The 12907-nt window shown below is 41.0% G+C and overlaps 1 protein-coding gene and 1 long non-coding RNA gene across 6 annotated transcripts in view; both read left to right on the top strand.

The window, feature by feature from the left end:
• Positions 1 to 12864, top strand: part of LOC113817430 (carboxy-terminal kinesin 2) — a 21654-nt gene extending 8790 nt beyond the window's left edge. For 2 of the 5 annotated variants that reach the window (XM_070135500.1, XM_070135501.1), the window contains exons 5-14: positions 4415 to 4555; positions 5228 to 5459; positions 5655 to 5802; positions 5953 to 6162; positions 6517 to 6646; positions 6831 to 7123; positions 9056 to 9208; positions 10169 to 10334; positions 10714 to 10853; positions 11524 to 12864. In XM_070135500.1, coding sequence (XP_069991601.1) covers positions 4415 to 4555; positions 5228 to 5459; positions 5655 to 5802; positions 5953 to 6162; positions 6517 to 6646; positions 6831 to 7123; positions 9056 to 9208; positions 10169 to 10334; positions 10714 to 10853; positions 11524 to 11721 — 1811 coding nt within the window. In that variant the 3' untranslated portion in view covers positions 11722 to 12864. Of the gene's footprint in view, positions 1 to 2173; positions 2490 to 4414; positions 4556 to 5227; positions 5460 to 5654; positions 5803 to 5952; positions 6163 to 6516; positions 6647 to 6830; positions 7124 to 9055; positions 9209 to 10168; positions 10335 to 10713; positions 10854 to 11523 lie in introns of those variants that run through there. The other 3 variants (XM_070135504.1, XM_070135503.1, XM_070135502.1) reach the window with 3 other exon arrangements.
• On the top strand, positions 278 to 1766 carry LOC138865290 (uncharacterized). Its single transcript, XR_011399364.1, has 2 exons — positions 278 to 344; positions 1596 to 1766. It is a non-coding gene; the product is annotated as an uncharacterized lncRNA (long non-coding RNA).
• Positions 12865 to 12907: the final 43 nt, after the last annotated feature.

The raw sequence follows: 12907 nt of genomic DNA, 5'->3' as shown, positions 1-12907 counted from the left end.
GAATGAGGGAGGAAGGAAGGGAGGGGAAGAGAGGCAGTGAGGGGAAGGGAGGAAGGGAAAGAGAAGGAAGTGAGGGGAGAAGGGAGAGGAAAAGAAGTGAGGGGGAGGGAGGGAAGAGGAAAAAGGAAGTCGAAGGGGGGGAGGGAAGGGGGTTGGGGGGAGAGGGAAAGGGCACGCGTGATGTATTGACGAAGTAGAGTGGCCTAAGTTGTCAGGTGTTTGAAAGGTGAGGTCGAGATGAGAGAGAGGGTAGGCGAAAGAAGAAGAAGAAGAAAGAAGCATTTGTCATTCGGCGAAGTGGCGTCGGCAGTTCGACACGCGATTTCGGCGGATTTTGTGTTTTAGTGAGATTAGGCGTCAGCTGTTTCCGCGCCCACGCTTTTCCTCTCTTTTCTTTTTTTCTTTCTCTCTCTCTCTCTCTTTCTTTCTTTCTTTCTTTTTTTCTTTCATTCTTTCTTTCTTTCTTTCTTCTTCTTTCTCTTTCTCTTCTTTTTCTTTCTCTCTCTTTCTTTTTCTTTTTTCTTTTTCTTTCTTTCTCTTTTTTCTTTCTTTCTTTCTTTTTCTTTCTTTCTCTTTCTTTCTCTCTCTCTCTTTCTCTCTCTATCTTTTTCTTTCTCTCTCTCTTTCTCTTTTTCATTCTCTCTTTCCCTGTCTCTCTCTTTCTCTTTCTCTTTCTCTCTCTTCTCTCTCTCTCTCCTCTCTCTCTCTCTCTCTCTCTCTCTCTCTCTCTCTCTCTCTCTCTCTCTCTCTCTCTCTCTCTCTCTCTCTCTCTCTCTCTTCTCTCTCTCTTCTCTCTCTCTCTCTCTCTCTCTCTCTCTCTCTCTCTCTCTCTCTCTCTCTCTCTCCTCCCTCCCTCCCTCCCTCCCTCCCTCCCTCCCTCCCTCCCTCCCTCCCTCTCACTCTCTCTCTCTCTCTCTCTCTCTCTCCTCTCTCTCTTTCTCTATCTATCTATCTCTCTTTTCCTCTCCCTCTCCCTCCCTCCCTCCCTCCCTCCCTCCCTCCCTCCCTCCCTCCCTCCCTCACAACCCAAAGTCATTCTCTGATTTGATGGGCCTTTGTGATTAGCATTTTGTGAGTTTTTGCTGGCCTGACAAAGTACGTGCGTGCCAAGACAGTGCTTGATTTTTTTTTTTGTGACAAATCCGAGGTGATTTGTGAAGTTCTCTGGTGTCTTGAAAAAAGAAAATCATCGCAGTGCATTCTCTTTGAATAGATTATGTGTGTGTGTGTGTGTGTGTGTGTGTGTGTGTGTGTGTGTGTGTGTGTGTGTGTCTGTCTGTCTGTGTGTCTGTGTGTCTGTGTTTGCATGTACGTGTATGTTGTTTCTCGATTTTTGTCCCTTTTCTACAAATCGGTGGTCTCAAACAAACGAAATGGGAACAGGAAATTATAGACGAAACTAAAGAAAAGTTATGATTACAGCTGATTTACTAGGTTCATGTCGCGCGATTTTTCATTTTTTTAAAGCTCAATTTCGTTTTTTTTTTCAATTTGGTTTGATTTACGGGTATCGATGGATTAATTATTCAGAGTGCATTCCGGGCGAGTGTGTGATTACTGCGACCGGCTGGAAATATATATTTTTGTCTCCCCAGCAGCAGGAATGTTTACTAAAGCGAGGGTGAGTGAAATGTCCCGATCCTGAGCACCGACTTTGTAATTAGTTCGGAAATAAGATGCGAGGAGAGGCGAGTGGCGGTTATCCTTGACACAGGCGAAAGAAACTAAAGGAAAAAGGAATAAGAAAAGAGAGAGAAAAAAATAAACGTGCAGAAGGTCACGGGAAAAATATACCTTTTGCTTCATGGCAACATAGAAGGAGGAGCCCCTCCCCTCCCCTCCACTCCTTCCTTCCCTCCTCTTCCCCCTCCCTTCCAACCATCCCTCCCCCCTCCCCTCCTACCTCCACTCCTCGCCCCCCTCCCTTCCAACCATCCCTCCTCGCCCCCTTCCCTCCTCCCCCCCTTCCCTCCTACCTTCCCTCCTCGCCCCCCTCCCCTCCTACCTTCCCTCCTACCTTCCCTCCCCTCCTACTTCCCTCCTCGCCCCCTCCCCTCCCCCCTCCCTTCCAACCATCCCTCCTCGCCCCCTCCCCTCCACTCCTTCCTTCCCTCCTCTTCCCCCTCCCCTCCTCCCTCCCTTCCAACCGTCCCTCCTCGCCCCACTCCCCTCCTACCTTCCCCCCCCTCCCCTCCTCCAAAGGCCAAGGTCTCCCGCATTCCCGGCCAGGAAGGAGCTTGGAGGGCGAGGTCAGAGGGGGCGTCGGCGCTCCTCGCCCCCTCCAAAAGGATGAAGCATGGGGGCCGGGTGTTCCTTCAGCCGGCTGGTGAAGGTGCCGGGCAGCGCGGTGGCGGCGGCCCCGACCGGCCCCTCGCCCAACGGCCACTTCCACCGCAGCCGACAGTGCCTCTGCATCGGCGGCACGCTCATCGACCTGCGGAAGCCGGACAGCGGGAAGCTCATCGTCGAAGCTCTCCTGAGGGCGCAAGGTAACAAGGGCGGCGACTGAGGCGAAGGTTGGGCGGTGGGCGGCGAAAGAGGCGGTGGGGACGGGGACGGGGACGGGGAGGGGAGGGTCAGTGTCGCCTTCGCACGCGCCTTCTTCGTCTCGCGAGGAGGAGGGAGGTGCGGGGTCTTCTTGGGAGCTGGTGCTGGGTTGGGGGGGATGGGGGGCGGTTGGGGGCCGAAGGGTCAGTGCGGTCGTTTGGCGGTGGTTCGGACTGCTACTGTCGTTGTTATTGTTTTTTTATTATTATTATTATTGTAGTTATTGCCATTGCCATTATTTTTAGTGATATTTGTATTGCTATTTAAATTAATGTTATTGTTGTCATGGTTATCATTATTATGTAAAATGATAATCGAAAAAATAACACTTAATACAACTACTACTAATAATCTTGATGGAAAAGAACTATAGTAATGATAAGGATAACATAAATAATAGCAATAGTTATCATGACGATGATAATGATGGTATGAATGATAATGATAATATCAATTGTATTGATAGGAACAATAATGATCATGATAACAACAGTAGTTATAATAGTAACAATGATTATGGCAATGATGATGATGATTTTAGATGATAACAACAATCATAATAGTAGTAATAATAGTAATGAAAATTATGATGAGATGGTGGAAAGGATAGTAATTATTAGATTGTAATAATTCATATCAAGAGCAGCTGCAACATTATTATTGTTATTGTTAACATTATTACTATTGTTGTTGCTGCTGCATTTATCGGTTCATGATCATTTATTTTATTTTATTATTTTTTTTTAATGGTTTATTGTAATAGAATTACTATTGTTATTGGCTTTGCTGTTGCAGGTGATGGTTCTGTCAGTGTTGTTTTTAAAGTTATTGATAGTTTTGTTCTTATTCATATTGTTATAATCATATTATTTATTGTTATTATTATTATTATTATTATTACTATTACTATTACTATTATTACTATTGTTATTATAATAAGCATTATTATTAATATTATTATTATTATCAATATTATCATCATTATCATTATTATTATTATTGCTCTTGTTGTTGTTGTTATTATTTTTATTATTATTTTTTATTATATTCATTATTATTATTATTTATTTATTTATTTATAATTTATATTATTATTGTTATTATTTTATTGTTATTTTTATTATTATTATTATTATTATTATTATTATTATTATTATTATTATCACTGTTACTATTACTTTTCTATTTTCATTGTCATTATTACCATCATTACCATTATCTTTATCTTTATCTTTATCATTATCATCATTATTATTGTTATGATAATGATAATAATGATGATACTTATTATTACTGTAACTACTATTCTTACTATTGTTATTACTACTATTGCTTTTGTTCTTATTATTGATGGTTAGTGTATATTTACTCACATTTATATTTTGCTGTGCACATTTAGACTGTTGTTTAGTAAAAGTCACCTGTTAACCTTCAATTTCAGTATTGATATTGTTGGTGTTCTTAGCACTGATGTGTTTGTTTTCCTCTTTATTCCCGTTAGAACTGAGTGGATATGCAGATGAAAACGTATCCTGGGCCGGTTTTTTGTATGTGATGAAGGGAGAAAAATGAGGTATTGCAATATGCATGTAGATTTTGTGTGTTCTGTGCGGTGTTATTAAATGCCAGCTGTATCTGTATAGCACAGATATGATTTTTGTGTTCTTTATCAGGGTATGTGTTGATGTGAGGCACTTTTTGTATTGTCTGCTGGATTTATTCTCTGATGGGTTTCCTGCAAAGTATATTGTATGTGTATAATACTGATGTATTTATTTTTGTATTTTATTTATTTTTTTATTTTTCTAAGTTGTAATGCTTTTCTGTTGTTGGATTAAATTGCAAATTGTGTGTATTGATGTTGCAGAAGCACCAGCTAGAAGACCCGGCACCAACATCACTAATCAGGTCAATTCACGCAGCACCTCGCTAACAAAGTCCTCGGGCACTAGTGTATCAAAGCCACCCGTAGGGGGCAATAAGACAGGTGGAGATACAGGTAGCAAAGGTTGGTTTTTGTCGAAGCTTTTGCCGCTACCTCTAAAAGTTTGCCATTCTTTATTTCTATTTTTGATAATATTCTCTTTTTTATCTTTCCTATATGTTTTTTTCTCCTGTTTTAAAGATCATCTGAGTAAGTAGAATTAGAATTTACTGAATGGCTCCACATGAGCTTAGTCACAAGGAGTCAATTCTTTAGTTCGGCCTTTCTTTCCTGTTCCTTGCTTCCTTGATTTCCAGAAAGATTGTGTACAACAAAATTCACAAATAAATACAGTGGACAGTACATGAATCTGTGAATGATGGATTAAAAGGAAGCATGTGCATAGATTACTATAACAGTTTCATAATCATTGGTAGTACAAAAGACATTGCTCTTACTGATAACTTCTAGACCCTTTAAGTCTTTCAACCTCCTCGCAACTCCGAAACATGGAACTAATAATGCTCAATTGCCTTTTCTGCAAGGCACCAGCATGCATTTTGGTTATAGATGGCCTTTTATTTTCATTCACTTTTGAGCTTGTCTGCTTGGAGCAAAGTGTAGAATTTTAAGTTTGGCTAATGACTAGATGAAGTGGTTTGTTTTATATGAATGAATGGAGTATTTTGTTCTGTTTGTTTTTATATAATGAGACCTTTCATTATGTGCTCTTACATAAAGTTGCCATTAACCTAGGAAAAAGCAAAAGACCGCCATGGGACCTCAAAGGGCGCCTGCAGGACATGGAAGCCCTGGTGAAGAACTCAGCAGAAGAACGCGAAAACTTACTGCAGAAGTTCATGGACTATGACTTGCGCATTGAGAGCCTGGAACTGGAGAAGAGGAGCCTTAACCAGAACCTGGAGAAGACGCAGAGTGTATCTCAGGCCACGCAGGGTGAGGTTGATCGACTGGCTTCCAATCTGAGGTTAGTCCTTGGCTCTGTTTCAGTTGTTTTGCTTTCGTGGAAAATGTTTGTTTTATACTGCAAGTTATCAAGCCCCTCTTTTTTTTCTATTAGATAACAAATTCTTCTTCATTGTGGTGGTTTTATGTATTCAATGAATGTTTCCTAGCTTTTTAGAGATTAAAAAAAAATAATAATAATGTATATTTCTCGTAGAAATGAGCAAGATGGGAGAAGTGCTGACAAGAGGAAATATGAAAGTACAATTCAGGACTTGGAATTCAATAAAGCTACACTTGAACGTCAAATCAAAACGCTGGAGTCAGAACTTTCAGCGAGACAGGATGAGCTGGCGGGACTAAAGGTATTGTACAAGAATGATGTTCCTTTTTCTTTCCTTCTTCTTATTTCTTTTTTACTACATAGAACAGTTTGATTCCTTGGAAAGTTTATTTCACAGACAAAAGAAGTTACATATCAGTACAAAAAGTTTTAACTTCTCTTCGCTTTTCAGTCAACTGTTTCTCATCTAACAAGTGCACATGCTGGCATTGAAGCTCAGCTGTCATCTACAAAGATAATGCTTGATGACCGAAGTAAACGAGTATCGGAGCTTGAGTCTCAGGTTGCCGAGCAGAAAGACACCATTGAGGACATGGAGAAAAAGCTGCGTGAAGGAGAAAATATCAGGCGAAAGCTTCACAACACCGTCCTTGAATTGAAGGTTTGTGTTTGGGAAAATGTACCTTTGTCTTGTGCTATGTAAATGTTGATGTAGGTATGATGTAAATAGAAACTGGCAAATATTTTGTCGCTTTGATAAATGTTGTGGTTTTGTCTGGGTAAAGCATTGTTGATAAATATGTTTATATTCTCACTTGCATTATTGACACTGAAAAAGTAATGTACTTAATTTATCAGGGCTATTTTTAAATAAAATTTAGTAGAATGTTTGGAGGGAGTTGTGCCTTGGTATTTCAGTATTTTCTTTTCCAAGCTACATGTAATGATAACTCTTACATGTGTTTTCTGTTCTGTGATTTGTTATATATATAGCAAGGGTGTTTTATTCTGACAGGGTAACATCCGTGTCTTCTGCCGAGTGAGACCACTGCTTGGGGAAGAGATCAAGGGAAATGGAGACAGTGACGTAATCCATCATATCAGCTTCGTTGATGAGAAGACACTTGAACTGTGCAAGGGTGGAGGTATGTGTTGCTCTCGCTGAGTCATTCCCTTTTTCTTTTTTGAGGGTTTCTTTTCTTGTATATTTTCGTGCGAATGGAGATGCTTTCGGGATTTAGAAATTATTCTTTTTGGTAACTTTGAATGGAAATAACTGTTGCAAGGTTTCTTCATTGAAGCCGTTTACTAAAAAATAAAATTCTCCAGATCCCAACAGCAGCACGATGTCGGGCCTCAAAGGGCGGGGAGGAGGAGCTATCGAGTTCTCTTACGACCGAGTCTTCAACCCAACCAGCACTCAGGCTGAAGTGTTTGAGGAGATTTCACAGCTGGCTCAGTCTGCCCTGGATGGCTACAATGTCTGCGTCTTCGCCTACGGACAGACCGGTTCTGGAAAGACCTTCACAATGGAGGGAATGCACGGGGACGAGTCGCTGGAGGGGATGATCCCGCGCACCGTCAAGCACATTTTCAAGACCTTGAAGGATCTCGAAGACAAGGTTTGGGAGTTATTCTTGCTTTTCTACTTTCTCACTCTACTGTTGTTGTTATCTCTTGTAATGAATTTGTCAACATCTCTCTCTTATGCTTATTCTAATCCTCATTATCCTCTTCCTCCTCTTCCTCTTCCTCTTTCTCCTTTTCCTCCTCCTCCTCCCCCTCCCTTCTCCCTCCTCCTGCTCCTGCTCCTCCTGGTCTTGCTCCTCCTCCTCCTCCTCCTTCTTCTCCTTCCTCTTCTTCTTTTTCTCCTCCTCCTCATCACCTGCTCCTTCTCACTTCCTCCTCCTCCTCCTCACCTTCTCACCTTCTCACCTCCTTCTTCTCCTCACCTCCTCCTCTTCCTCCTCCTCCTCCTCCTCCTCCTCCTCCTCACCTGCTCCTTCTCACTTCCTCCTCCTCCTCCTCACCTTCTCACCTCCTCCTCTTCCCCCTCCTCTTCTTCTTCCTCCCTCTGCCTCCTTCCACTTCCCTCCACCACCTTTTACTTCCACCTTCTCCCCCCCCCCCTGTTCTTCCTCCTACTCTTGCCTTTCTTCTTCCTATTCCTCTTCCTCCTGCTCCTCCTCCTCCTCCTCCTCATTCCTCTTCTTTTTCTCCTCCTCCTCTTCACCTCCTCCTTCTCCTCCTCCTCAACTGCTCCTTCTCACTTCCTCCTCCTCCTCACCTTCTCACCTCCTCCTCCTTCTCACCTGCTCTTTCTCACTTCCTCCTCCTCCCCTCCTCCTCCTCCTCCTCCTCCTCCTCCTCCTCCTCCTCCTCCTCACCTGCTCCTCACCTTCTCACCTGCTCCTCACCTCCTTCTCCTCCTCCTCCTCCTCCTCCTCCTCCTCCTCCTCCTCCTCCTCACCTGCTCCTCACTTCCTCCACCTCCTCCTCCTCCTCCTCCTCCTCCTCCTCCTCACCTGCTCCTCACTTCCTCCACCTCCTCACCTTCTCACCTCCTCCTCCTCCTCCTCCTCCTCCTCACCTGCTCCTCACTTCCTCCACCTCCTCACCTTCTCACCTGCTCCTCACCTCCTCCTCCTCCTCCTCCTCCTCCTCCTCCTCACCTGCTCCTCACTTCCTCCACCTCCTCACCTCCTCCTCCTCCTCCTCCTCCTCCTCCTCCTCCTCCTCACCTGCTCCTCACTTCCTCCACCTCCTCACCTTCTCACCTCCTCCTCACCTCCTCCTCCTCCTCCTCCTCCTCCTCCTCCTCCTCCTCCTCCTCACCTGCTCCTCACTTCCTCCACCTCCTCACCTTCTCACCTGCTCCTCACCTCCTTCTCCTCCTCCTCCTCACCTCCTTCTCCTGCTCCTTCTCGCTTCCTCACCTCCTTCTCCTCCTCCTCCTCCTCACCTGCTCCTTCTCACTTCCTCCTCCTCCTCACCTTCTCACCTCCTCCTCCTCTCCTCCTCCTGACCTTGACCTCCCCCCCCCCCCCCCTCCTCCTTCCACTTCCCTCCACCACCTTTTACTCTTTTACTCCTACTCCCATCACCTCCACCTCCTGCACCTTCTACTCCTCCCTCTCCTCCTTGTCCTCCTCCTCGTCCTCCTCCCTTCCCTCGCTGTCTCCCTGCAGATGTGTCGGGAATGTAACCTTGAATCATTTCTATTGCTCAAGTACAGCAATTTGAGAAGTCATTGTTTTGAATGATTTGACATTCGTCTGCTCTTGGTTGGGAGCAATTGTTCAAATGGGAGGGAAGTTCAGGTGTTTTCTTAAAACTGAAAGGATTGGTGCATTTTGTGGTGATGTGAATGAGAAAGAGATATGTATACATATCTGGAAGAAATGTGTGAATATTTGTGTGTAACAGAAAATAGAGATTGTAGGTGTTGTTGTTGCGTTACTTGCCGATAATGGCTTTACCTCAGATGTATTACAGTGTTTCCTCTGTAGATCACTTTGCCTTTTTAGATACTTATAGATTCTTTTCCCTTACAGGGCTGGACTTACAAGGTAGAGGCAAGCTTTTTGGAAATCTACAATGAAACCATAAGAGATCTTCTGGCCACGTCCAAGGAAGCCAAGAATCTTACCTACGACGTGAAGCTTGTTGACAGCAAGAAGAATGATACCTATGTCACCAATCTGAAGGTAGGAGCTCTCATAAGATTATTTTGATTGGGGGGGAGGGGGGGGATGGTGGTATGGTTTGAAGGGATAGTTGTTTTATTTTCATAATTAGGGGGTGTACTTTAGACACTGCGAGGGCGTTGATATCACATCTTGGAAGAGATTTCATGGAAAAGTTACTTAGTTGCACTCATGATGAACATGGCTTCCCACAAGTGACTGATCTACCGTTAACCCGCTCCTTTAGTTGAATACCAGCTGCTCCCACTCTACATTGTGTAAATGTTGAATAGCTAAATCATGTTGATCCACAACTGACTTACAAATGGCATATTGTATAGTGATTGTCTTTGTGTTGGTACTTCAGTATGCAGAATAGCTGGTGACCTTATATGTGTATCAGTTACCAAGGTACTGATCTCGCACAGAATCTAATAACCATTCAGTTCCTGGAGTGCTGGCGGTGTTCATTTAAGTTTAGATCCATTGACCTTATTTGTGAAACCGATCCAAATCAAGTTGTTTTATGCATACAACTTTAAAACTTTTGCCTCTATTCATACAACTGTCAATTTGTCCCTGTTGTATGAGAATGTACTTGACATACAGTTCAGCAGTGTAATTTTTTTTTTTTTTTTTCCCCAGTATATATGCATCTATAAAAAAATTTAATGCATTTATCATCCTGTTTGAGTACTTTCTCAGTGCACAGGTGGTAAATACATAGCATTATTTTTATTGATTTTTATCTACCGCTTGTGAATGTACATTTTGTTGATATCTTTTCTGATATAATTGTAGTTTGTTGAACTATAGTTGACCTAACTGAATTATATCAGTGACTCAGAGGGGCCTGGGATAGTTGCAGTTTTAGCTGTAGTTCAAATGATCCATTTATTTACTCATTTGAGCTTTTTAGATCATTATTACTAACAGCTTCTGTCAGTTAGCATTCAGCATTCATTGCCTTGTTTTTTTCAGGTGGTTGAAGTAGAGAACGAAGGCCGTGTTCATCATCTTTTGACTCTAGCGCAGCAGCAGAGAGCTGTAGCTGCCACCAACATGAATGAGAGATCTTCCCGTTCACACTCCGTCTTCCGACTCAAACTTACAGGACACAATAGTAAAACAATGGAGTCTTGTGAAGGTACGTGATATTTACAACTGGGGAACAGAAGAATATGGATCATTGATCTGAGGAACTGGGTCATTTTGTGGGAGTGAGTGGGGTAAATATTGTTTGCAGACCGCAGTGATAATTTGTTTAAGCTGGTTGTATATTTCTTGAGGTCTTGAATCTCTGTACTATATTCCCATAATCTCCTTTTGTCATTATATGTAGCTTTAGTACAAAAAAGTATACTAGTACCAACCTGCTACCTTTGTATAGGGTATGTATGTGTTTTAGATCATGAATAATGTACTTGGCATATTGGGTGATCAGGGTGTACCAGTACCCACCTAGTACCAGAATGTTACTTTCTTAGATTGCTTTATATCTGATATGTTGCAATAATTTTTCACAGGTAACTTGAATCTGGTTGACCTGGCTGGATCAGAGAGACTGAAGGAGTCAGGCTCAGAAGGAGCAAGACTAACAGAAACGCAGAACATCAACAGATCTCTGTCCAATCTTGGCAATGTGATTATGGCTCTGGGTCAGAAGGTAAGGAATTTCACCTTGAATTGGGAAAAGGTAATGGAATGGCAATATATATATTTCTTCTTATTATTATTATTATTATTATTATTATTATTATTATTATTATAATTATTATTATTGTTATTGTTGTTATTATTACAATTATTATTATTATTAAATTTTGATACATAAAAAGGCATGCAAAATATAGGGATCATATCGCCTTTCAGATAAAGCCTTGGCACTCTATCTGTGGAATGAGGAAAGCCATTTCTAGAGCACCTTTTGCCCATATCCTAAAATATCTTAGGGAGCTGATGATGTAAAATCTATAATGGTCATAGAAATTTGTTAGCTATTGTACCGTTATCACATTAGAACTATTTTAAAGCTCACCCTTGACACCATAAAAATTTAAAACTTTTGTTCTTACCTACAAAGGAACAGTAAAATTAATTGTGAAATATTAATATCTTTTGTGTGTTCTCCATACATTAATCTGTCCTTCTAGTCTTTAAAATTAACCTTGACTACTATTTATTAAAAAAAAAACACAAAACCAATAAAGTATTGCCTTCTCAGGGCAGGGAGGAATTCAGTTTGTGCGTGTAATAGGTATAGAAGTATTATTATGACCATGTTTACGGCAATGAATATTCTTTGTATATTCTAATAACCTTTTCTCCACTTACAGCAAAGTCACATCCCGTATCGCAACTCCAAACTGACCCACCTTCTACAAAACTCTCTCGGTGGCAATTCCAAGACACTCATGTTCGTCAATGTGTCCCCCTTGGAAATGTGCTTCGGCGAGACCTTGAACTCCCTCCGCTTCGCAACGAAGGTCAACCAGTGCCACATTGGAACCGCAACAAAACAGATCAGGAAATAAGGCCATGTATGTTGGTGAAGCTTGTATTGTTTGGGTTATCACTGTTGTTGATCTTAATTATGAACACAGTCTGATTGAAGTTGGGAGAAAGGTAATTTGGTTCATTTATGAGCGATGCCTTAAAAACCTTCATTATTTTTACCTTTACTTCTGTCTTCCCCCCCTCCCCCCCCTATCTTTTCTTTTTTTTTTTTTACTCTACATGTGTAGTGTTTCTCCACCGTTTATAGTAAATGCTTCTATACATACTTTGTTTAATCTTAGTAGGTATGGTGGCAATGCAACCACTTGCAGTGCAAATGTTGTTAGCTTTCACTAGATGTTAAGAAATTCATTGTTTCTGTAGATTTAACAGATTGTGAATGATTACTTTATATATTTTTTCATAGAAGAGCCAAGAAACTTTTTAAATAATTCAATAACAACTTTCTGCTAAGGTTATGGGAGCATTTTATTTATACTTTTAGCTTAAAGTAGAGAGTTTAACAGAATATTTCATCAAAAAAGAAATAAGTAGAGAATGGTTCGGATGTGTATATAGCTTGTATTTTACAGTATCTCTTCTTCAATACTCTGTTTTATTACTTGTAAAGAGTGGCAGTATGTGTGTATGTTCATGAATGGGTGATTTATAAACTCACATAGGAAGATGAGGAGAATGTTGTTTTTCTTTTTCTTTTTCTTTCTTTCTTTTTAAAATTTGAATTACAGGTGACTATTATCTTAGTCATGCATCTGTTTTACTGTCATATTTGATACTTGATTGTTCTCTTTTCTCTGTTAGGAGGTAAGATTCATTTTTATTATAGAATAGTAATAGAAATATTAATTACATAAATGATCTCTTTATATCTGCTTTCATACATTTAAGGAACAAATATGACCACATCATCTTTCTGATCATAAAGGAAAGTGTATATATATGTATAATTGCTTAGCTTGGTGTTCCCTAGAGCAAAAATAACTAATTTTGGATGTTTTTTGAAATATAGAAGCCAAGTAGTCATTTTTGTATAAAATTATCCTTGCTTCCTATTCTGTCTCTTTTTGACACTAGACAAAGAAATTTATACCGATTCTTTCAACCTGTAAAGTTGTCTAAATCACACATGGATATAATAAAGGATTGAATTGTATCTTCAACTTTTGTTGTTTTTTGTTTTATCATCCAGGATGTTTAGATAAA

This window comes from Penaeus vannamei, chromosome 20 (assembly GCF_042767895.1).
Source record: "Penaeus vannamei isolate JL-2024 chromosome 20, ASM4276789v1, whole genome shotgun sequence".
NCBI classification, from domain to species: domain Eukaryota; kingdom Metazoa; phylum Arthropoda; class Malacostraca; order Decapoda; family Penaeidae; genus Penaeus; species Penaeus vannamei.
Note: the sequence above shows the minus strand (reverse complement) of the source record. Positions and strands in the feature narration are given on the sequence as shown.